The sequence below is a fragment of the Rhipicephalus microplus genome, chromosome 1 (assembly GCF_043290135.1).
Source record: "Rhipicephalus microplus isolate Deutch F79 chromosome 1, USDA_Rmic, whole genome shotgun sequence".
Classification (NCBI taxonomy): Eukaryota; Metazoa; Arthropoda; class Arachnida; order Ixodida; family Ixodidae; genus Rhipicephalus; species Rhipicephalus microplus.
Window position 1 is genome coordinate 215885155 of NC_134700.1, and position 25825 is coordinate 215910979.

Sequence of the window (25825 nt, forward strand, 5' to 3'; positions counted from 1 at the left end):
TTTTTTTTCGCCATGGCATGCAGATCAAAAAATAACCATTACAAGAAAGTGCCCCTACCCCCCCCCCCCCCCAAAAAAAAAAGAGCTGCTCCCCCTTCTTCAAAGTATGCTTACGTCATTGGGTGTATTTCAATATTCATATCGACAAAAATATATCACAGTAGCTAATGTGATGTACTATGCTGCATCTCACACTTCTACCAAGCCGCGAACCGTCGCACACAGCTCGAGCAGAGGAAATTCAGCGCACAGGCGGGAGCCGACAGACGGAAAGAAATACAATGTTCAAGATAATTTTCGTAAGCATAATAAGTAAGGAGCCTGAGACAGGCCCCCTGGCACTTCACTCCCGCTCATACAACTTCTAAGCGATGCATGGCATCGGCCGGAAGCTCCTAAGCACACCGGATGGCCCCCGACCCGCGACGCACTCTTAAGTTCATCCGTCGAGAGAGTAACAAATGTGTTCTGCGTTGCGTGACGAGTCTAACACAAACACATTCAGCCGAGTGAATGGTCTTCTGCGTTTCATTTTCAAAAGAATCACGAAACGTAACGAATATTGTACGGGGGTTGGTTGTCTGCGCCTGCCTCAGTGTCGTTTCTGCGCCTGGAGGGGCAGCTCCGCATGTCATGTTACCGGATGCTTTTTAGGTAGAAAATGCGTGGCCACATTTTTTTTTGCAGTTTCGAGCACGCGCGGCCGGACTTTTTAAATGATGCGTGAGCAACAGTACTAACCCGCGCATCTATGAAGACCAGAGAGTCAGGCAGGATCAATCTGGAGGCGTTGCCAAGTCGTAGAAAAAAAAAAACGGCAATACTGCGCTGTACCTATAATCTGTTTCACAAGGTGTTGGCGGTGCTTTGAAAGGTACGGACACCACCAGCCAATCATGATAGAGCGCACTATACATAATTGTGTTCCTACGCTGATGTCGCGTCCATGTATCGGACAGGTGGCACCGTCTATGTAGAAAAAGTGTGTGCTATACTGATTAACTTTTTAATTTTGTATCAGGTGGCGCTTGGAACCTTCTTGATAAGTGTTGTTTTATGTTGGAAGGGCTGACATCTGTTCCAAAGGAACTGGCCCGGCCTTATACATTTAATGTTACCTGTTTCTATGACTTCTTAACACATAAGTGCTTTTAGGTGTTCATGCCACGGGTACAGGAAAAAAATTACTTTTGCCATTCAACAAAGCAATTTAAATAAATTATTGGGTCTATTAACGAATTAATCACCGGATCAATCCGAAGGGTTACTTTTGACATAATTGAACGCCGTTTTTTTCTTTTCATGTGTGCGACTCTCACTGTCGTAGTACTTAGTGACCCTGTTCTGAAGGCACCACATAATGATTGCTGTAATTCTTTTAGAACGGTTCACGTTTCAACGTACTCAACGCCACTTGAATCTGGTGTCGAAGCTCTGGTGAAACCAGCGGCGACATTGACGATTGTCCGTCCCTTCTGTGAAAAATTCGCTCCGGGAGCATTCCGCGTATTTGAAACCATGCTGATTCCGCATCTTCTGGATGGAGTTATTGTGGACACGGTCGGAAGCGTCTCTTCCTTTTCGAAACGCGGCACCACTTGGTTGGTAATAAGTTTATTGGAAGTCCGGCAGAGCTTTCGCCGACCGGACCTTAGGTCTCCCGCGTGGGGACGTCAAGACCTTGCCTGACCGCCGCCTCGCGGGCCTGCTGGGCGGCCCTGAGATGGTCACCGAGGCTAGGGCTGCACTACTATGGTGATTTTTTTAAATTTCAACTCTCTCAAAACGGATGTGCACCACGCACCGAAAGACGCTAAGTTCCGAATCGTCCAGCATCTTTTTCCGATCACTGCATTTGTTCAGCGGTAGCACTTTGTCCGCGTTCTCCGCCAGCGTTTGCCACCGATACTGCATTCGCTCGTTCACCTGAGTAGGTTTTTTCGTCTTTTTGATGAGCGAATCTACGTTTGCGCTGTCCTCGTACTCAACGCGAAATACTTGAAAAATTAACGTTTAAAGCTAGCTATATACCTCGCCAGCTGGGGAAATTCCCACACCCTCGATGGTTGGCTCACCGATGGCAGTTTGTGGGACGCGTTGCAGACACGCGACCAACTCGGGTGAGGCCATGTTTCAAAAAGGTAGAGCATCACCACCTCACAACGAGCCTCCGCATATATAGCTGCGTCCATGCGGGCTTTCTTCATTAATTTCAAGAAATAATAAAGCAGTTTGGATGCTTTAAATTATCAATTCTAACCACTCTGTCACTGTATATGTGTGTAATGTGCAGAACAATTCTGGATTGCTGAAATAGATGAGGGTCCATTTGCTGTGCTCACACAGCCCTGATTGGACGAGGGAGTTTTAACTTTGACAGCACTGCCAACGGCTTGTGAAACGGAGTTTTGGAAACGCGGTAATCCCATCGCCGTCTCTTAAAAGACGCTCAAACAAAAATCATTGTTAAGCTTGATATATGGATACCACGTTACATGAATAAGATATGGATAAGATTAATGATACAGTCTGATCATAACTGAAGCTCAGCAAATCATATAGGGTGGTAAACACAATGACAAAGGAAATTAAGCAAAACCCGAATAACCAAGACAACCTTGACACAGCTATCATGCCTTCATAGCACTCGACGACCTAATTTGGCATAATTTGATAAAGTAGTGAACGACCTCGGTAATTAGAGTAATAATATATTATTCCAGGCACTTTCACATTTTTAAGAGATTCACAAGTACACTGAAAAAAAGTGTTGGCAACTTTATAGCTCAGGCACGAGAGATTTTGTAAATTTGTAAGCTGTACATTGACATGTCACAAACTGCCTCGAGGAGGAGGAAGGAGGAAAGTTTAAGCGGAAGGACAGGGAGGTTAGCCAGTTCTTAGACCTACGGCCTCGAACTTTAATAAACCGATTATTATGCGTAGCAAAACATCTTTGAACGTCTTTCAGCTGTAATGTAGTGCGTCAATCTGGGGTCGATCATTCAATCACTCCATTTCCGGCTTTATAAATCATAACTTTTTATAGAATCTGAAAGGTCAAATAACGATAGAACGCTTGCGAGCCATTAAACGCTCATGTTATTGAGCCTACATCCCATAGAGTGCGTGCGGTCCATAGGTCTAGCTCTAAAGCCAGCCGCAAAACTCCAGGAAAGCGCAGGTCGGTCTTTAAATCACTTGACTGCGAGAGACTGCGCTTTCACGTGCACATTGCAACGATCGTGACCTACACACTTTCAGCTCTTTCGCATTACGGCAGCGACACAACGATATTCATTGTTTTCGTTGCCAAGAGGAAGGTACCACTTTCCACCTTGATGTGCGCGGATGGGTGCATGGCTGCGTCGGATTCGTTAAATATAGCACGAAACGGAAAGGGCGGCGCAGGAAGGCCTCGGCGAGCTCACATTCACTCCACTCGCACGCGAGATGACGATTCATAGATAAAACGAGGGCAGGAGGAAAAAAGCGCCACCGGGACACAGCGCACACACCTTGACCCTGGGGGCGTCGTTGACCGGCGACACGATCACGTGCAGCACGAACCGCTTGCGCTCCTTAAGCGCGGCGGGCAGGTCAAACGTACGCGAGCGGAACTCAAGTTCGAACACTGCCGAGTCCCTGTGGTTCTCGGATCCGTCGTGAGTGTAGCGGACTTTCTGGGTCGACAGGTCGGCCAGCGTGAACACATTGTCGGGCGTGCCACGGTGCCACACTTCGATCTCGAGGGCGCCGTGCTTGGGAGCGTCCATCACGTGGAAGAGTACGCCCGTGTCACTGACTCCAAGGTCACGGTGGTCGACTAGCAGCCGGATGTGTTCCGTGGTCACGAGGTCACTGCCGCCTTCGGCCACTCGCAACGGAGACAGTGCAAGCAGCTGGTCGAGAGACGACGCGTACACCTTGTAGGGACCGGTGAAGTTAGTCCTAACGCAGTCCACCCGCCCACTGCCGCCATTGGAGGCGGCGGCATCGCAGATGCACTTGAAGCCGTCGGTACCCTCCTGGACGCAGCGGGCGCCCGGCTCGCACGGGTCCTGAAGGCACGGGAACTCCCAGACGCAGTCGGGCTTGAGACCTCTGGTGACCAGGGCGTCGGGAAGACCGGTGGGAACGTCGTTGACGCGTGCGTGTCGTAGACAGCCGCGCAGTGACGTCTCCGACTGCAGGCCATGCTCCAGCACGGCTCGCGACTGCGCAGACACGTCGAGGCCGCCCAGGAAAAGTGGACCAGACAGGTCGAAGAACTGGTTGCGGCCGAGGCCCGTCCGCAAGGACTCGACGCTACCGTCGACGCTGAGCTCTACGTGTGACGAGCCAAACTGCAGACCGAGCTGGTGCCAACGGCCGTCGTTTACAGATGCTTCACTGCGAAGCGTCACCACCTTAGTGAAAGAAAGAAATGACCCAAATAAAGAGGAATTAGTGTCGGTGTTGTAATTCTTTGACATATGGTAATGAATCAGGCCACTGTACATCATCACAATTTCGTGTCTTCAGGTTAGCCTCTCTAATTTTCCTTTGTACGCATCCTTATGTGGTGGAATACTGTTCAAAAGTTTCAAATTCGCATTTAGTGCGTTCTACACCAGTTGATTGAGGAAATCTAAAAGGTTTTCTTGTGTTGACATCCTAATGATGAAAGATATCCTACTGAACTTTAGGAGAACTACGCGTTATTTGTTTTTTTTTCTTGCTTCGTCTTGGCACCAGCTTAAATCTTTTGGCATAGAAATTTCTGATGGAGGTTGCACAGTTTATTCGTTCAGAGATTTCGCTAACACCTCTGGGAACTATATAAGATGAAAATTGTGTTTAAAATAAATTATGATTGTTTTAAAGTTCTATACGCACTATTGTAAAATAAAACCTCGTCGGACAATACAGCGGGCAAGCACAGAACATTGCAAATACGGCTAATGGATAGGCGAGGGCTTGGTAGTAGCATAGTCCATCAATACTTTTTTTGAAAAAAGTGTTGAGGGACTATGGTAGTAGCAAACATTTACTAAGACCATGTTTGTTTTGCATCCACCGAGCAATAGGCGAAAACAGCAATAGGCGCAAACAGCAGCCTTTGAGACACCTAATTACATGAACAGAGTAACGTTTATCAGTAACTTAAGTAATCTATCCTTGGAAATTATTGGCAACAAAAATAGGACGCAAGGAAATATTATAGTCGGGTCTACATATTGTGGTTATTGCTTACCGCGAACTAATTGAGTTCTGTTGAGCTCAATATATCTAAATGACATGCAACAACGCATCAACGCAACATGGGCTGTGCTCAACAAAACACGTTGTGTAGCTAGAAACTTTCAACAAATGCTGCACAATGAGCCAATTCAGGCCTTTCGCCTCCCTGTGCAAGGTGGCAAACCGGTTGATTGTACCAAGTTTACCTCTTCACGTTCTCCTTTTAGTGTTTCTATATATCGCCCTGTTTCAAATATAATCTGCGCTAAAATTTAGACACAAGAACACAGGAAAACATGATGGACCCAAGACCTTCCGCGTCGTGTGCTCCAGCATGTGCATATTTCCAATAAACACAGTTGCAGTACAGCTCCCGGCCTGTCATGCTTTTTTCCCGTGATTCCATTTAAATTTTCACACTGAATACATAAAAAAAAGATAAGACGTGGAACACGTCAAATAGTTCGTGGCTTATTTCGCACTGACCCCATTTCCCTGGTTGAGCGAAGCCATTGGATGCCCGTCGATCACTTCGAGGGCCACGAAGTCGTCCTTGGACGGTGGCCCGGCACAGTAGGCGACCAGCGCGAACGGCGCCTGCGTGCGCACCTCCACGGCGAGGGAGCCGCCCGTGCGCGCGTTCATCTTGGGCAGTGCCAGGTAGGCATCCGCCTCCACCAGGCTGAACGGCTGGTCGACGCTCGCCGAGAATTCCTCGCTGCACTCGCCCCATACGACGCCCACCGACGACGCTGCTGTGGTCTCGAACAGCTCCACCTCGTTGAACATCACGTCAGCCATGCACCTGGAAGGTTCAAAAGGATGGCTCAGTGGGTTAGTTGGTAATGTACCTTAAAACGGCACTAAGCCGCGCCCCCAACCATGGCTTCAGAAGTAGTGTCGTTATCTCTCCTCCTCATTTTACAGCACACGCTGACGGGAGACATCGACAGATACCGCTGGTCTCGGTGTTTTGTTCGTTCTTAATATAATTGTTGGCGTTTTACGCACCGAAACTACAATATGATTTTTGGAGACACCGTAGAGGAGGGCTCTGGAAATGCTGAGCAGCTGAGGTCCTTCAACGTGTACCTAAATATAAGTGCACGGTCTTCTTACACTTCGCCTTCATCGAAATGCGGTCGTTACCGCCGCAAGTTGATCCAGAGGCATTTGGACGGTTTTTTCTTCACTATGTTCTCGTCCGACTGCCCCATGACCGTTTTAAGGGTGTTCGAAGTCGTTAACGAGGCTGCTTGTTGAGCGCCTTGTTAGTTACTTCACAAAATTTATATAGAATTTAAACATAATGCTGGAGAGGCATGGTAAAATCATATAAAATTATCGTACACCTTTTGCGCTGACAGTAAACGGCTTCGGGGAGCATGCCCCTGAGGAGAAAAAAAAAAAGATTCACAGGAGGGTCTCAGCACCGGGATTCTGTTCAGGTAGTCACTTGACCCCTCTTGGAAGGTAGAAGCATTGAACGAGAGTTCTTAGGCTGAAGGCTCAAAAATGTGGAATGTCAGTGGCCCAATGTCAGAATACCTGCTACGCCAAACGTATAACACAGTCTGATAACCAATGTGTGCTATTTTAACACGGCTAAGATGTGCCGGCCGATAAAGCGTGTGTAGACGAACGTGGGGTCAGCCAAAGTTTTGACAGTGTTCATTTCGGAAAAATTGACAGAACGGTAGATTGTTGAACGGTAGAAAGGCAGAAATACCAGTTTACTTAGGTTGAGATGTACCTTGATGAAACTTCGCATTTGAATATCAGTCCGCAGTCCTCCACCATCACTCACCTCATTACGATATCATGCTTTTACTACGTAAAACACCAAAACTTATTTCTTTAACGGGATGAGATGACGATATACAACAGTTGTAAGTCAGTATTTGTGTATACCTCCCTCTGAACTCGCTCTCTTTTGGTTTTCGCTGTTATTAAATCATTTCAGAAAAAAAAGTTATAGTTGTCAGTGAAACCTGTATTTGAAGTCAGCTAAGCAGTGATTGCGGGTGGAATGATTCATGTTAGCCTTGAGTGTGCACTGCTTATAATTATCCCAAGAACACAGACAGACGTCTTGTTAACACGTGTCTGCCTGTGTTCGCCTTGGGATACTTTCAATCAGCGCACTCGGAATTACCGGTCTTGGTGTTTAGTTTTACGCGTATTCTTTCATGCCATTTTTTCAAATGCAAACACGTTTATAACGAATTGGAGTACAGCGTAAAGAAATACTAACAAAATTCTGTGTACTCGTCGTTTTTTCTTTTGCGCAGTATACCCTTTAGTTTTCTTGGTTAGCCAACTAGTCCAACAGGCCGTTCTTCTCATATGCGTTAGCAGGGTCCTCCATGAAGGTTGAAGGCAAGTTTCACCCCCCCCCCCCCGCCTCTTCGCGCATCCCGGTTGAGTCCGAAAGGAAAATGAGGCGATGACGTGCTTTGAACAACAGCTTGTCCTTGGACCACAGTTTTCCGGGAGTGAAGAATGCAACATTATATGTTCTCGGTTGTCGTTATAGCAAAAATCTCTGTGAGTGAAATGGCGTGAAAGGTCGTACTGACCTGAGGTATGACACAGTATGGCACGCTCATAGTTCAGCTAAGGTACGTTCCAAACCAGACCCTCGACACGCCTCGCTCAAGGATCACACACTAGATAGAATGGTATCTCAGGCTAGTTGATAGTTTAGCATTGAAATATTTTTACATCGCGAAACGAACGAGGACAGTCAAGAAGACACAATACAAGCGCCGTGTTGTGTCCTCTCATCCGTCCTTGTTCATTTCCCGCTGTGAAAATATGTTGATACTACACGCTGGCCACATCACCGACCCTCGGAACGATTGCAGGTGTCCGAGGAACAGGTCCTGGAAGTCTCCCAGTCCGCCGGCGAACAGCCCCCACTTGATGTCCAGCTGGATGAAGCGAGGTGGCAGCTGGGCGCGTGCCTCGTGCACGCCGTCCAGGAGGAGCAGCGCCAGCGCGCCCCTCCGGCGCAGCTGCAGCGAATGCCACGCGCCGTCGTCGAACCGCAAGCCAGCGGGGCTCTCGAGCAGCGCTGGCTCGCCGGCGCCGAGCTCGAGCCGGAGCCGTAGCCGACCCCCGGTCAGCTGCAGTAGGCAGTAGTCATCGGGCCCGGCGGCGAGCAGCAGCAGTCCGTCGGGTCTCGCCGTGCGGAAGCGCAGGCTCAAGTCGGTGCTCTCGCGCGCGTCTTCCAACTCCAGCGAGACGAAGCCTTCGCCCAGAAACGAAGCCTCTGCGGCAACAGGCGAAGAAGGCTAGATATTAGTTAACTGAGAGAGATAGATGCAACAAAAGAAGGATAGAGCAGAGAGAGGAACGCTGTTAACCGGATTAGAATAAGTGATCACCAGAGTCACAACCAGGGACACCACAAACTACCATAACCAGATTCAATACTTACATGGGAAATGAGCATGATGATGCATTTATTTGCTTATTTGTTTTGTATTGAAATGAATATATGCGCATAAAACTAAGGTAGGAAAGAAGAGAGAGAGAGAGTATGGGATGTTAACAAGTTTGGTATAACCTCTGTGCTACCCTATACAGGGGTAAAGAATGGCGGGAATAAAAGAAAAAAATGAAAGTGGAGAAGAAAAGGCGTTACAAACTTAACGTTACAGAGTGCCACAAAATTATTGTTTTGATTTTTGTAAAGTAGACAGAGTGTGCGTGCTGCTATTGCGTTGCACTGAAGTGTGACCAGCTGGTAAGACTAGTCAAGATATCCTTAGCCTTTCCTTCGCAGCGACACTGCTCTGTTAAACGGTAAATAAATGAAATGAAATCAAGGACATTTATAGAGTCTAAGCTTGAGAAAAAAACAGTGCATTAGCTGAAAACAATAAATGAAGGAAACAAAGACATCCACTGATTTCTGAATGGGGATTGTATAAACCCGCATTGAAACCCCAGTTATTGAAAACCGTGTGCCCTTGTTTGTACGCTGTCCGTTCCACCAGCGTTTCTTGAAGATGGGTTACTAACTAGCCCTACCTTATTTCCGATGGAGGCGGAAATGTTGTAGGCCCGTGTGCTCAGATTTGGGTGCACGTTAAAGAACCCCAGGTGGTCAAAATTTCCGGAGCCCTCCACTACGGCGTCTCTCATAATCATATGGTGGTTTTGGGACGTTAAACCCCATATATCAATCAATCAACTAGCCCTACCTCAAACCTTGCTTCAGAGGCCTTGCAGAGTCCGTTATCAGCTTCACGTTGTGGGTCACAAGACGAACAAATATTAAAAGAAAACTTAGTGGGGATGCCAGGATCCTCAAGTAACATCCCCAACGCGGAAATCACCAATCAGGTGTGTGCACGCAGCACAGACTGAAACATGGACCTCGATAAGTTGGTCGCTGCGGAAGGGCAGTTAGGCTTGTCCGACGAGGAACTCTGCACGTGTATGGAGCGAGAACAGGTTACGCAGAGATATGAGCGAGCAGCTGAGAGAGAAGAGGCCAAAGAGGAAGCAGATATGAAACGAAGCATGTGCAATCTTTCGTTGAATGTCGCGGGAACTTGAATAAGATTCTCCTGACAAGTGGCGAACGATATTACATTGATCAAAAAGGCCTATGCATCAATGAAACGTTACGAGAACATGCGTACTTGCTAAAAGGATCCATGAGCGGCTTTGCAGATCACTGCGAAACCAACAAAACCTGTAATTGTGAACCAATATTTAAAGATAACGATGGATTCTAGGTAGTTATGCAGAGCAGCGCCAGCGGAACGTTTTTAGGCTTTTTTTGCATCCAGGAAAGTGGAGAATGTTGCCTCAGCGTAGCTTCGCTATCGCTTTAAAAATTAAATGAAGTATCTCTCGAATGTGTGAATCGGCCTGATTCAGCGATAACTTGTTCCTCGACATGTTTACTGATTATGATTTTTCTGTAAATATTGACGTACAAGCGGAGTAAAAATTGGACGATCTCCCCGAAAAGAACCTCGATAAAATACGAAGCAGCAGCGCTGCGCAAGGGTGGCATCACGGATTGAACGGTGCTAACGCGGGTGCTGCGGTGAGCACTGGAAGATTTGTTTGAAGCAATGGCTGGCGTAGGTCTTGTAGGTTACACGTACAGACATGTTTTAACGCGCCCATTAGGCGCGCGTCAGGTTTATTGCGCGTGAACCGACGAGTCGGCAGTGTAGCCAGCTGCAATCACGGCAAGTGTTGCGGGTGAACGGACGACGCGGCAGCTGCGGGCGCCGCGGTGAGCGCGCGGCAGGTGATTAAGAGAGTGGTGTCAGCGCCCACTGCGAGGAAATCGTTACGTCAACGTGCAGCAGCGGCACGACCTATTTGGCACCACTCCAGTACCTTCGGAACGCAACGCGTTCATACGGAGGAGCAGCGTTACACGTGTTAGTCAAAGAGCTGCTTCGCATCTAAAAATATCACTGCATTATACACGGAGTGAATGATGACGAGTGATGTGAAGCATCGCGGGCTCTCATCTCGTCTGTCCCTCTGTATGTATGTGCGTACGTACGTACGTACGTGCGTGCGTGCGTATGTATGTATGTATGTATGTATGTATGTATGTATGTATGTATGTATGTATGTATGTATGTATGTATGTATGTATGTATGTATGTATGTATGTATGTATGTATGTATGTATGTATGTATGTATGTATGTATGTATGTATGTATGTATGTACGCCCGTCTGTCCGCCATCCTAAACCACACGCAACGAGCGTCCACGTCATCTAGTGATAACTTCTCGTACTGCAACAGCGCAGCACCATCTAGTGCACATTGTGAGAAGTAAGGGGGGATGTTACGGAGGAGGAACTGACCACAGCGTGAGGAGCTTCACTTCTAATAAGACAAGCATATCTGTAATCAAAAGGTAAGGAGCATGACATAACGATCCAGCGGCTTGCAGGTCACTATGGCATCAACGACAAGGAAAATGCCAAGAACAGTGCTAGGCATGCTCGTTAAAATCGCGTGCGGAAAGTCATTTCAGTATCCACAAACTGACGCAGCATCAATCATTTGTGATGACCTCGCGTGAGATGAGGCACATTCAATGTTGAATACGCCCAGTTTTCTGCAAACCTGCCTTCATGAATTCTGTGGCTTAAGTGTATAGTACTACAGTTCATAATCGATACCACGTGATGTAATGGGTTGGATTCACCAAGCTTTTAGGGTTCGCAAGCGCTGCTCGTTGGTCGCTCTTGAGTTCTCGAAACATCCTTGTTCGTTTAAGTCAGCTTTTAGTTAATATAAATACGGTTAATATAAATACAGTTAATATAAATACGGGGTAACGTAAAATGGCCGGCCGCGATTTATACCTTGATCACGCGCTCATTTTCGGTAGTATTTGGAACTGGAGTCTAATGATATCCACTTGGCTAATTGGTTTCTATTCTCGAGCCTGCCTGTGGATGAGGACCAAATGTACAAAGACTTATATAGTGGTCATTGCACTTGCAAGCACGCGCGTACGTGGCATAATATCAGCCTCCTTGCTATACCACTTCTTTTTTTTTTCTGCGTCCGCATTGACGAGATCATGACATACATAGGACATATAAACTACACCACAATTCACCTAACCCACGACTGCTTGTAAGATGAGGACATTACAGTACATGAAAAATACTATATATAAAGAATCGTCGTTTTAGGCATGCACAAGAAGAAGAGAAGTTTATTTGCAGAAAGCCAGAGCCATCGGCGTGAATTACGCGTTGTAACTATTCAATGAAAAATTTGGGTCACGGGATCGAATCCCTGCTGCCACGGCGGCCGTATTTTTGATGGAGACGAAAAATGCTTGAGGCCCCTGTGCTTAGTTTTAGGTGTACGTTAAAAAACCGCAATGATCGAAATTTCCGGACGCCTCCACTACGGCGTCTCTCATAATCATATGGTGGTTTGGGGACCTTAAACACCAACACTTATTACGAACTGAGATGGAAAGGAACGCACAATGACGATGATGAAAGAAGGAGCTGCGTATATAAAAGCACATCTCTCTATGAAAACAAAGTCACGCGTCTAGCCCAGTGGCTCGTGGAAGGTCTACAGATGCTGCTGCAAACTTGGCTATACCAAGGAGGATTAAAGGAAAATTGCTGGAGTGGAAGCTCCTGCATTGCCTTGCCAGCAGAAGTGAAGCCAGCTTTTGCCACTGCCAAGATGACGGAAACATGCTTTTTTCTGATAGTGCCCACTTGAAGATCAAGTGGCTTTGATATGTTATGTAAATGCTGCGTTAGTTCTATATTAAAAGACAGTTGGTCCCGACGAAATAACATACAGAAACGAGTATTGATGACTGAATCTTCAAAGAACTTTGACTCCCATTAGAGGCTCACTAAGGAAAACTAGTAACTGTAAGACGCACTTGGAGCACAATGTGACCCGGAAAAGTTTCCACATTGAACTCGTTGGGCGTGTCAGGGTAACGCCCGGTTTTTAGTCGCTGAACGGTGATGCTTTATCATGCCCCTAGAAAACTAGATGGCCGCCACAGCCGCCATCTTGCCAGAGGAACGGCTTTACTTCTGAGCAACCATTTCTACTGCAGCAATTTTTTAAATCCTCCTTGGGCTATACACGGTCCGCGCCCCACAAACGACAGTCATCCGATAACGCATTTTCTTATCAGCGCGTGCTATTGGAAGAATGCTTCAATAAAACGAGCCAGCTTCTGTCACGACCGTTCTCGCGCGCCCGCTGCGAACGCGCTAAAGAAGGATCGCACCATGTGCCAAACGTGCGCAGATTGGATGCAGACAGAAGACCGAGCACTGGCAGTCTGTGTCCCATTTGCTGCCGCCAACGTGAGGTGGTTTGTAAACGAAATGCTCGAAGTTCACACAACGTCGCTTTGCGGAGCGCTGCAGTTGCGGCGCTGCTGATTTCAAACAGCAGTGGTTTTTCCTTAAGTGACACACGCGCAATGACAAAAAAGAAGACAAAAATCATGGCCCGTTATTTGCAGACAGCTGTCGCGTAATGCGACGGCTCTGTCTTCCGAAAAGCATAACGAGAAATCGCGACATAAGGTTTTCTCTAAAAAAGTAACAGACAAAAGAGCGAGCGAAGAATGAATACATTACTTGTTGGACCGACCGGCTGCTGGGCTTTGAAAGCGGAGGGTGAGGGAGGACGAGGAAGGAGGCTTAAGAAGGCATTACGATTTGTAATCTCGGGGATTACCTCGGCAGCGAAGAATGACCGGAAATTTGAATGCAAATCGAGCATAAGGTCGATCCCCATTTTCTTTTTCCGACTTTCTCTCTTTTCGTAAGCCGATGGATCTCGAGAACAGACGTATGCAGTCACGTATACTCATCGCGCTGTGACGCATGAACGTGATTCGGAAGAGACGAGCGAAGTTAGGCCCTTAAGCCCCGGAAAAAATTTGGCGCTTGACCTGCGCTCTTGAGGCACATGTTGCGCTTATTTCTTCCTATCCGCTCTATATTTTCGGCGAAACTCCAGGCATATTCTTCTGTGATTGTTTTTTATAGTGGCGTCTTTCGCAGTATATTGATATAGAATGTTGAGTGTTGTGTTTGAAATTGTTGAAACATGTACTTTCAACAAGTCACCAATATAATTAAATCACCAATATATGTTAAAAACTGCCAGTTGTGTTGTATTTCTCGATTTCATTTTGTAGTGCTTGTGTCAACAAGTGAAGTGTATTTCTTTACCCGACCCTGTAACGGCCTTTGGCTAACAGTATCAATAAATAAAATAATCACAGCTCCTTTTCTGGCACGTACTAAGAGTATAAATAAATAAATAAATGAATAAATAAATAAAAAAATAAATAAATAAATAAATCCTTCGCCATAAGTCTCGAGGGAGAAGACCGTGTGTGTTTGTGTGCAAGTTTGTGAAAGCTTATGGGACTCAGAGGATTCCTTGTGAATTCACCAGAGATGACTCGGCAGCCAAAACTATCAGTCTTTTTTCCCACATTCTATGGCAATGATTCAATAGCTACTGATTCAAGTTTTCATTGATGTCTGCTAAGCATAGTACAAAACAGGAAAGCCGATTGGCTCCTTTCGGTAAGCATTAGCTTCTCGTGAGAGTTCATTTCTTTTCGCAAGAAGCAGTAAAAAATATTAAAAAATTGGTTCAAAAGGTCAACGTATATTTTATGACGCTTACAAAGATTACATCGCGTATCGCTGACACTCTCTTTATCCACTTATGGTGTATACCAAACTCTGCTTTGACCGCGAGATCGAAGCGTTTCGGTGGTCATTGACCACACAAGTGCGTCACAGTGCTCGTCTGTAAGTGTTCACATCGGTGGTGCCATTCATTCAGTGCACGTCTCTATTTTCGACGAGACTTAATGTTGCATAAATGTAAATGGCGATAGCCTACATCTTTCTTTCATATCCGACTCGCACTGACTTGGTTCCGGATGTGAGTCAGCGAAGGCTATCTGTGGCGATCGTAGCGTGTGCCGGGTACACGTATGCAATGAACTGCTAGAACATATAATATCCTTGGTTTTAAGGTTCAATATCACGATATGATTACGACAAGCGCCACAGTGGAGGGCCGCGGAAGCTTCGACTATGCAGTGGTGTTATTTTAAGTGCACTGATATAGCACACTACTACGCGGGCCTTTAGCGTTTCGCTGGAGTTTAGTAAGAGTGCTCCGGACAGTTTCCATTCAGCGGTCTCCATTCAAGGCTCCAGCCCTCTCTCAACAGTGATCGGAGGTCGACTTGGCAGAAGAGTTCTGTGCCAATTTATCTGGTCAGCTCGCAGATCCCAACATCTCCACGCACCCACGTGGTGGCACGACATCACGTGATCACCGCATGAACCAACTTTTTTCTATTAATGAGCTTAAAGCAGCACCGGCCTTGTGTAGACGAACATCAGCACTGGAGCCTGATGGAATATCCTACAGAGCGCTGTGTCACCTTGGTGAGTGTGCGAGAAATGCTCTCCTCGAGATATACAATGATTCGTGGCGAGAGGGCACCCTTCCACTCAACTGGAAGACCAGCCGTTTGGTTCCATTACTGAAGCCTGGCAAGTCACCATTGGTGCTCACATCATACCGCCCGATTGCACAGGCTAGTTGCTTGGGCAAAGCGATAGAGAAGTTGGTACTAGGACGACTAAAATGATTTCTGGAGCATCATAACATTTACCCGGATGCTAAGACGGGTTTCGCCGTGTCCAATCATCAATTGATAGCGTCACAGACCTGATCAACTACATGCAACATGAAAAAGGCTGTAAGCCTCTCTGTGCTTCCTTATTTCTTGATGTCAAGGGGTCGTATGATAACGTCACCCATGAAGCTATCCTCATTGCTCTCAAAGAGGTAGGAGTGGGCGGTCGGATGTTTCAGGGGCTACGCAGCTATCTTTCTGAGCGATTCTTTTTCGTGAGAACCGAGGATGGTGACACTTCGCTACACTACAGCCACCGTGGTGTTGCCCAGGGTGGCGTACTTAACCCTGTACTATTCAACCTGACGCTAATCACTCTCCATGAGCATTTGCCAAGTACTGTCAGATTGTTGATGTACGCGGACGACATCTGTGTTTGGACGTCTGCAGCAACACGTCTACACCTGGGAGCGCGAATTCAGAGAGCAGCCACTCAAGCTGCTATTTACCTCCGTAAACGAGGTCTGGAAGTTTCCTCTGAGAAATGTGCACTTGTGGCATTTACGCGCAAACCAATGCAGAACTATAGCGTTCTGATAAACAGCGAAAGGGTACTTTACCTCCGATCGTACAAGTTTTTAGGTGTTATAATTGACAGAGACCTTTCATGGAGCCCACATGTGTCATACATAAAAAAGGCGGCTGACAGGCATCTGCCATTTTTTCAAATTATTCGCTGGAAAGAGCTGGGGAATGTCCACAGCCGCTATTTTGCGACTATACAGGGTTCTTTTCCTTGGATTCCTTCGGTACAGCCTACCTGCGTTAACCAATGCAAGTAAAACAAGTGTACTAATGCTTCAGTGTGTGCAGGCTCAAGCACTCTGGATTTGTGTAGGCTTGCCCCAAAGTGCAACAACAGCGGCAACTATCGTCATCACAAGGGACCACCTCATCAAGACCACATTATTGTTGAATTGCTGAGGACACATATACGACACCTTGCTCGAACTCCTCGACATCTTCTAGCCTCTTTACCAGTGGAACGACCACGCACATCTTACTGCAAAACAGTCACCGCACATGGCGAGTCGATCCCAACTTCATTCTCTCCTGCCGCTAGACCTGTGACTCCGCCATGGTGCCTCGCTCAACCAGTTAGTAATATTACCATACTTGGCGTTCAGAGAAAGCTAATTTGTCGTCACCGGCTCTTAAGCAGCTCACACTACTTCCTTGTATGGAAAATGCCAAGACTCCATACATATATACACTGACGGATCGGTGGAGCCGAACAGCTCAACTGGAGCAGTCGTGATACCAAGGTTGGTCACGACCATTAAATTCAAGACATCCCACGCAACAACATCAACGGCAGCAGAATTGGCAGCACTTCGTACTGCGTTGCAATTTGTCACTGATCAACCTACACGCGAGTAGACTATTTTCTGCGACTCGAAGGCGCCATTGCAGTCTCTACTATCAGCCTTATGCCGTGGACCGCACGAGCAGCTGGTACTAAATATAGCAGAGGTTATACACCACCTGACTGAGAAAGGGCACCAAATTACGTTTCAGTGGTACCCAGTCCCTGAGGAATCATCGGCAATGAACGGGCCGACCAAGCTGCCCGCTCAGCCAACGCAGAAGATCATGAACTACTGCTACCACTTTCCAGGACAGATGCTGCACGAAAGCTCCGCTGGCTTCATCGCCAGCAAACCACATCACGAAAGAATCAGTCGTACTTCAAGCATTGCCGACTGTACTCGCTTGATCCTACGTCAAGTCTTCAAGTCCCGTCGAGGCTGTGCCGAGCAGACCAGACCCTTTTATGCAGGCTGTGGTTGGGCGTTTCGTGCCCATGCTTTCCGCATTGGGATGGCCGACACCACAGCCTGTGACCACTGTGGCAAAAAGAAAAAAAACCCCATCCAACATATCCTTTGTGACTGCCTAGAGTATAGTAGACAACGACTATGCCTGCACAAGGAACTCCGCAAATTAATTAGATAATCAATTTATGTCGGAGGAAAGAATTCTACAATATCGACAAGATGCAACTTCACAGAAGATCCTCAATGCGCTACAGCACTTTTTGCGATCGACCGACCTTTTTGAACGGTTGTAGCCAGAACGCCCTTTCTGCACTGTGTGTGTTTTCGTTTTCACATGAGTGCACGTGCGTTTTTTTTTTCTTTCTCTCATCTGCCCCCTCTCTCTTGCCCCTATTTCCCAACCTCCAATGCTGGGTAGGAAAACAGACGCCAATATCTGGTTAACCTCCCGCCCTTCCTTTTTTTCTCTCTCTCACTCTCTCTCTCTTTAGCGTTCCGCGTCCGTCGAAATGCTAGTGCCGCGGCCAGGATTGAAACCGTGACTCTCGGGTCAGTGTATAGCCGAGCACCGTAGGCACTGTATACCATCGAGGCGGACTTAAGTATAGAACGTGGTTTTTGCTAATGTATTGCCCTTTCACCCGTTCTTAAGCTATCACCAATTTCAATAGATCCCACACTAAATAAGAGGGTACTTCACATATCAGTACCTGTTGATGTCAAGTATCATGTTGTCTTGGAATGCAGCTATTCCTGTCAGACTTAGAACACAATTTATAATCATGAATTGCCACGTGCTCCAGCTGGCACCGCGAAAACTGGAAGAACGACAACAAAAAAAAATCATCGAGTAGCCATGATACTTTTAACGACGGTGAATCTTTTTGCCGAGACATGTCGAGAATTGTCGAGACTATCGAGAGTTGGACGACCTGCTTTCGTATTGCTCAAGTGCTCGTATTGCGAGATCTGTAGCACTCCAATTATTTCTTCAAGCGTGTCATGAATACCTAGTTGAAGAAGGATTTCCGTGCGGGTACTGTGCCGAAGCCCTAGCGCCTGTTTGTAAACTCGTCTGATGAGTCCGTTGAGTTTAGTTTTTTCCTCCTAGAACCATCAATAATAGACAGCGACAGAAGTAATGTGACTGAGCACGAAGGAGTAGATAAGCCAGAGAATACTACATTCCTTCGTGCCCTCATGTTTGTTACTTATTCTTCTAATGAGTCGCATCGTTTGTGCAACCTTGGCTTCCAATTTGCCGATTGTCTCACCATTTGTGCCTTTGCTTTCAACCAGAAGCCCTGAAACCCATATTTTATCGACTGTCGGTATGGCGAGTCCATCGGCCGTCTTCAGGGTAATGTCTGTGTATGAGCTTGTTGGACTATATACTGTTTGGGTGGTCTGCCTCTGAGTGTGAGGCGGTATAATCCACAATTAAATCCTTCGACGCGTCGTTTCTGAGGGTTCGTTCCATTCGGCGCGTTTCCGATAAGAAAAGTGCAATTTCGTCAACGCCTTAACGCACTCACACGTGGCGACCTTACCCCCTGCGTCGGCGGCGCTCATCAACAGTATATAGCTCTGTGACGACCACCGCGGTTTCGCCTGGCTTTAACTCCGCAACACTTACCCGGCTAATACTCGCGGCCGGCCAAAGGCACTACATGACGCGCGTTTCGTTTCCCTCTGTTCGGGCAGTGGAGTTCAATAAATAAGCGATCTTCTGGCTGTCACATCGCTTTCTTTGGTTCCGTTCAGAGCTACCGTAAGCATCTATGATCACAAGGTTTTCTTTAATAATTAATAATGAACGTTAGTCGTTCCGATGTGTATGTATGACTAAGCGCCAACATGGGTACATCGATGTTAAGTGGTGCTAAGTCAAACACAAATAGAGATTGCACAAGCTCTCGTATAGATTTACAGTGAACATTAAACTACTTCTGTCAGGATAAGTCTTAAGTTGTGTTTTTTTTTATTTTCTTCCTTCCCCCTTTTCTTTCCTCTTTCGCCCCTCTAATTTTTGTTATCTCTGTTTCTTTCTTCCTCCCAAATGAGTGAGAAGGTGTTGTGCCCCTACAGGTGGCAGTTGCCAGCTTGATCTCTCCCTCTTTCCTCCGTGTTCTTGTGTATCTGTGTATTCAAATCGAATAAATAAATAATTCCTATGACGGAGAGATCAACCATGTTTTCCTCTTCTTGCTTTTACTTAGAAAGGCAGTGCTCACAAAATAAAAAAAAATAAAGTTAAAGGAAGGGGCAACTTCCTCGCGCGCGGTAATAAAGCGCGCTCCGCAGCAAAGTAAATACATACAGCCTCATTTTCGCATTCTGTCAGATCTTTATGTTTTATTATTTTAGGATTGCGGTTTCAAGTCAATATATTTTTGAATATCTGCGAAGAATTCGGGGAACTCACTGCACTCACCGCGATCTTGCTGTCAGAGAAGGGCCAACACACGGTAGCTGGAATCGATAAATTCTTTCACGTCGCCGCGGTTTGGTCGAATGCCTCCAGTGGGAATTATTGGAACGCTATTTCACCGAACTATGCCCTGGAGACCGGCCGGCTCCTGGCAATATGGAACTTTCCTTACCTTCACCGAGTCATGCAGTGTTGCCAGGAACGACCCTCTAACATTTTCCTCTATGCGATTCGAGGAGCTACAGGGAGCTTGTGGCACGAAGTTTCCGAACTTCAACTTCACTTGGCCACTGAATATACGAAGTGTTACACTGAATTACACATAAACGAAGAAAAGTTTAGCTTCGTCGGTTCTTCCTTTGATCGAGTGTTTTCATGCCCACACTTTCCTATTTGGAATACGAGCCAGTGGTTACCTTCTAGCCTGCTCTAAGCATCCTGCAGGCGCTGTCTCCTCCTCGTGACTTGACTCTTTGTAAAACGCGCGGACAATTTCAGCAATAAACAGCTGATACTATCAAGATTGGAATCACGCGGTTATCTTCACTTGAGCAGTCGAAAAGACAAAACGGAGAGAGATCAGCTGATTGTGCACGATAGTGCAGGACAAGCGCGCGATCTGCGAGGCAGAACAGGGTATACTACGCCACTGAAATCTTTCGTATATGGACCATTGAAAGAATTCATTTCCTCATGACGTCATGTAGACTGCTATCGTTACAAATTGTGCCCCAAAACGTGGGAATCGCCCATCAACGAAGTTGTTTAGGCACAGAGCAATTCCTTTGGCAAGTGATATGTGTATAAGTTGTGCAGTGTTTCCGCTGAGCTTGTGTTGCATTCAATATGATTACTATTGAAACACGGAAAACACAAAACGTTGCCTCGGCAAGGGAGAAGAAAGAAGTTGACGTTACCAGCGCAGACTAACAAGCGTCGTCCAAATAAATCGGTTGTTAGTGTCCGCTGGTCATGTCCGCTTCTTGTGTCCCGTATTCAAGTGCAGTCTTGTGCTTTCCATCAGCACTTACAGTGCTCCCCCCTCACCCCCCCTTTTTTTTTTACAGAGGGGCCGTAGCAGATACAGATTAGCATGTTAACTCCACCCTAGCTAGGCTCCTTAAGCAACGCAACCAACCAAGCTATTAAGAACACTCACGCCTAATCGGATTATGTATTGATGCATATTATAGAAGCCTTCTCTAATCGAATCTCCCCATAATCAACGTCGATTATGGGGAGAACTCTGGCGAGTATACACTGGTATATACGCTGACAAGTTTATAAAAAACAGACTTCCCTTGTGTTATCAAAGTAGTCAGCGTTGTGTCTTGCTTTCTTTGTTACCCACACATCATCAACAACAAAAAAGCCATTTCTAACTGCTGTTTTTCTAAGCTAAAAATGTCAACATTCTTGCGAGCACTTTCGTTCGTATTAACCTCATGCGTATAATTCAGCACGCTTTATACGTATATATGCTAAAGTGTCTGAATGACCACTGCGATTTTATTTATTAATATGCTAGAATAACGTTGTGTGTCATTACTGGCTACAAAGCCAACATATAAGAATTGTCACTACAAAATGAAACCGATGGAATAATGAATTCACCTGGTAGCCAACGCAATGTCTCGCATAAAACGTTGTTTACATTTTAAAATGCACGCGCATGGAAAGTTTTGTTTTTTATGTGCTGTGACCACATCCGCGTACACATGTAAAGAGAGAGAGAGAGAAATGAAATAAAGTGCAGTGCAAATGCTGTAACTATATCTTACAGTCTAGTGTGGCTTAAATTCACGCTAACGAGACGATCTACGCTTGTTGCCAGTCGGCTCAATTTTTGGGACCCTTCTACTCTTCGTCGCTTAAGCACCAGATTTTTCTGGGCTAAGCTTCTCTTTCCGTGTTTCTCCTCCTGTAAGTTTATGTTACCATTCACCTCACATAGAGCAAATGGCCAGTGAGTTGATAACGTCCATTCCGCAGAATAGCCTTTTTAAAATGAACCTGTTGATGTCCGAAGCCTGCTCTAACCTCGGCACCACTGCACAGTACTAGGAGACGTGACGTTTACATAAACAAGACGTGACAACACTGGGAAGTCGTCGGTTTCAGACTCGGCGCGTTTCGCCACGACGTTACAGCGTTAATCAAATTCACTCGGCGGTATCGTTGCGGCGTGCGGGTTTTCATAGGGTTAAATTCAGCCACATTCCTTCTCCCTCTTTCTCTAGCTCTCACTCAGTCCCTTCCCCTTTTTCTTCTAACTGTGTGGATGTCTCCGGAGAGAGCGGGCGCTGTAATCTGTTTTCAGCGCAGAAGATCGATTCGGTAAATCAGAAGCTTCTGTGTTCGCCGGTCGCGTGCACAGTATACCTGTTTGGAGATGTCGTACCATTTGTCTCTCGTAAATTGTTTATGACGTATTCTAACGAGTTGGTTGTTTGGTTGTCAATGTAGATAGATTGTATAATCCACCAAATCGACGGGACACAGGGTACACACGGCAAGTGCTATCTCTCAGCAAGCCCCGCCGCGGTGGTCTAGTGGCTAAGGTACTCGGCTGCTGACCCGCAGGTCGCGGGTTCAATTCCCGGCTGCGGCGGCTGCATTTCCGATGGAGGCGGAAATGTTGTAGGCCCGTGTACTCAGATTTGGGTGCACGTTAAAGAACCCCAGGGGGTCAAAATTTCCGGAGCCCTCCACTACGGCGTCTCTCATAATCAAATGGTGGTTTTGGGACGTTAAACCCCACAAATCAATCAATCAATTATCTCTCAGCAATACATAATTCATTGTTCAAAGAGAGAGCTTATTGTGTGTGTATATTTCCCTTGTCCTGTCGATTTGGTGTGCTATACAATCTACGGTCATACTTTACCAACACTACCAGTCTTAAACCTTAACGAGCTTGGTTGTCATTGTCACGAACATCCGAATAAATCTTATCTGTGCGTTGCCAGGGCGAAGGGCGGTTGCACGACCATTTGAATTGCGCTGTAGGCCCCGTCACAGTAAACGCGAAACATTGTCGAAAATTAATAATGGTTAGACATCTGCGTAAAGATCAGTAGAAGTGATCAATATGCTGAATATTACCTTATCCAGCCTAATCCAAGTGAAGCTAAGGCACGTATACAGGGAATATATTTCGCAGTCTTTCAGTTGTATTGTAGTAATTAATGTATGGACGTGAAGTAACTAAACTGTACGAAAAGACGACTTTGCGCCGATGGGGACCATAACCTACAACGTTCGCACAACGCGTCTAATGATTTACCAATCAAGCCACACTGGCCATCACCCCCCTCTCCCCTGCCCCCATTTCTACTTCGTTGGATCTTATGTGCCAGTAAACATGGGGGCGTTAACCGTTCACAGCCATGATGGCGAGTGACGAGCGGCGTTATGTAACACTCGTCAGCACTTGCGTTGTGTCCAATTTCTCTCCCTTCGCGTGGCTTTCACGTACTTCAGCCCATGCAGGAAGCCACCCGAGCCCTTCTACAATTCTCGAGGGCAACGTCACTGTGCGACTGCCTGTGAAACCTGAACTGTGTGTATGGTGTGTGTGTGTGTGTGTTATGTGCAATGTGTATCTCCTCCTCCTCCTCCTCTTCCTCCTCCTCCTCCTCCTCCTTCGCCTCCTCCTCCTCATCATCATCATCCTGCTCCCTCTCTCTTTTCATCCAATATTCCCCTCTCCCCCGTGTAGGGTAGCAAACTGGCCTTAGTTTAGTTAACCTCCATACCTTTTTTATATTTTTCTTCTCTCTCTCTCTCTCTTTCACCCTCTCGTATGCGTTTGACTTATCGCAAATTTCTCTGATGTAACCGTGCCTATTCGCATAAATGTTCACTCCCCTGTTTATAAAGGAAGAAACGTGGACGTAGAACTCATGTGGGCCTGCTCCCGACACGCTTTTACAAAAAGCGACAACCGTAAAGGTGCAATCTCGAAGGTAGCGACATTTATGCTTCAAGAACTCGAACATCCTTTGCCGTATGCCTGGCTGTAGCAGTCTCGCCGAGTTAGCAACGGAGACTGATTTCCCACTCGTCGGGCGAATGCGTAGATTAAAGTCCACAGAAAAAAAATTTATCCAGGTAAGTCGGCAGAGACGAGAAGTGCTTGCCGCGTGTACATCAAGCGCTTGAATTTTTACTTCAACCTTACCGAGCGGTGGAATTTTCAGTTATTTTTTTTTTAAGAAACGCAAAGAACGGAACTCTCGGTGCGCTCGTGCTTGAAAATTAAGCGTCCTGCCAAGAACACGTGTGGCCCGACTCGGTCTAAGGTATTCGCACTCGGCTGCTAACCGCCGCTACACAGCAGTTACCTCCACGGCAGGGCTGAAAGCAATTTGCAGACCGTACTCCTTTGGGTGATGTGAACGTGCATGAATTGAGCCTGCTCGCGGGTGCAGGTGGTTTGGTCATTGTTTGCTCTCTGTATTGCCCATAGGAGTGCTGACAAGAAAGCGAACGCCGAAAAAGCCAAGACTTCTAATTGATCCCGCGTTTGAAAGCTGCACGGTTCCTTACGCATTTGCCCTATTAGAACTCGAATACGAAAACCATTATTATTAGTGGACTATATTGCATCTCAACCTTTCAGAGTAGTTTACTTTCTATTTTCGATGAGCCGGACGTGATATAATCAAGCTCGAGTATGTAAACAGGGCTAAATGATGTGCTTTACGCATCCCGTTGTGTGGTAGCCCGTCTGTTTTAAATGTCCAGCCAATAACGTGGCTGCTAAAACATGTCTGCAAGTAATAATTGTATTTCGGGATGTCTTATCTCGTGTATCGTGCTCAAAAAGGGCATGTAAGACAGGCCGTTTTGAATAATCACAAGAAATATCAGATCCAGCTTATCACTTCGCAGTAAACGCTCAAATTCGTACACCGTATAGGTTAGGCTTCTCCTAACGACAAACTCACTTTACAGTAAAGCAAACTTCCATATTCTCTATTTTTGTATTTATGTGTTAATTACTTCACCGATTCTACTTGTTCAAAATAGTTGACCCCACCTGCCAAACGCGGCTCCCGAATGCGATCGAGCACCGCATTCCTATTCTTGTATTCAGGAAGAAGACAATAGACAAGCAGTTAGGCGCTGACAATGCGTGTGCAGGACGACGCCGGAACGCTCGCGTCGCAGTTCCTCACTATGTATTCAACGTAAAGTTTCCGCACTTTCTCGACAGCACCCATTCACCCACACACCCACCCACCCACCCACCCACCCACCCACCCACACGCACACACACACACACACACACACATACACACACAAACAAACACACACACACACGCGCGCGCACACACACACACACACACACACACACACACACCCACACACATGCACACACACACACACACACACACACACACACACACACACACACACACACACACACACACACACACACACACACACACACACACACACACACACACACACAAACACCCTTGTTCTTGAACGTAGGATGTGGCTCGTGCGGTGTTACAACAGCGTCGCGGTGGACTTATTGCCAGGTAAAAAAGGCTGGTTCCCTCCCGGTCGTTGAAACAAGGCAGGAAACGGCTGTTGGTGTTCTTACGGGTCATCTACGTTCACTCTCTCCCATTTTGCCGCTCCTTTCCACGCTTTCGCGGCGGCGCCTCCAAGTGACGCCGCCCTCGGTTAGAAGGCCCGCTCGTTTCTTGCGCGCACACTGCTCGTCTATTTCAAGCAGCTACGGGTCCGTCGCCCCTCTCAGCCACAGCTGTCGCAAATCTTCGCAACGTCCCCATCGCCGCCGCGCGCGCCGCGCGTGGCGACTTGTCGTTCGGCGCACCACGTGCCCGCGGAAACGCTCTCCTTTTTCTTCTTCGTACTCTTCGTGTGCCTCCTTCTCTCCTACCTACAGCACCACCCACAAAAACCCCCTAGCAAAAAAACAAAACAAAAAAAAACCTCTGATACAACCGTAGGTGCCCGCTTGAACTGGCGGCCAACGCCTCCCCGTTTCTTCTTTACCTCCCCGTGTCGCCTCCTTCTCCGCCATCCGGGCTTATGGAGCCACCGCAGATCCGTCGTCTAAGTCGACCCCAACACAGAGTCTTTTGCTTTGCGCCACCGAACGTAGAGGCTTCTCTGCC

At 46.8% G+C, this 25825-nt stretch overlaps 1 protein-coding gene across 1 annotated transcript in view; it reads right to left on the reverse strand.

Annotated features, from left to right (window-relative positions):
- Positions 1-25825, reverse strand: part of LOC142807311 (chondroitin sulfate proteoglycan 4-like) — a 159535-nt gene that overhangs the window by 27473 nt on the left and 106237 nt on the right. The window contains exons 2-4 of the mRNA XM_075891338.1: positions 8074-8497; positions 5710-6028; positions 3519-4409 (exon numbers count right to left, since the gene is read on the reverse strand). Coding sequence (XP_075747453.1) covers positions 3519-4409; positions 5710-6028; positions 8074-8497 — 1634 coding nt within the window. The remainder of the gene's footprint in view (positions 1-3518; positions 4410-5709; positions 6029-8073; positions 8498-25825) is intronic.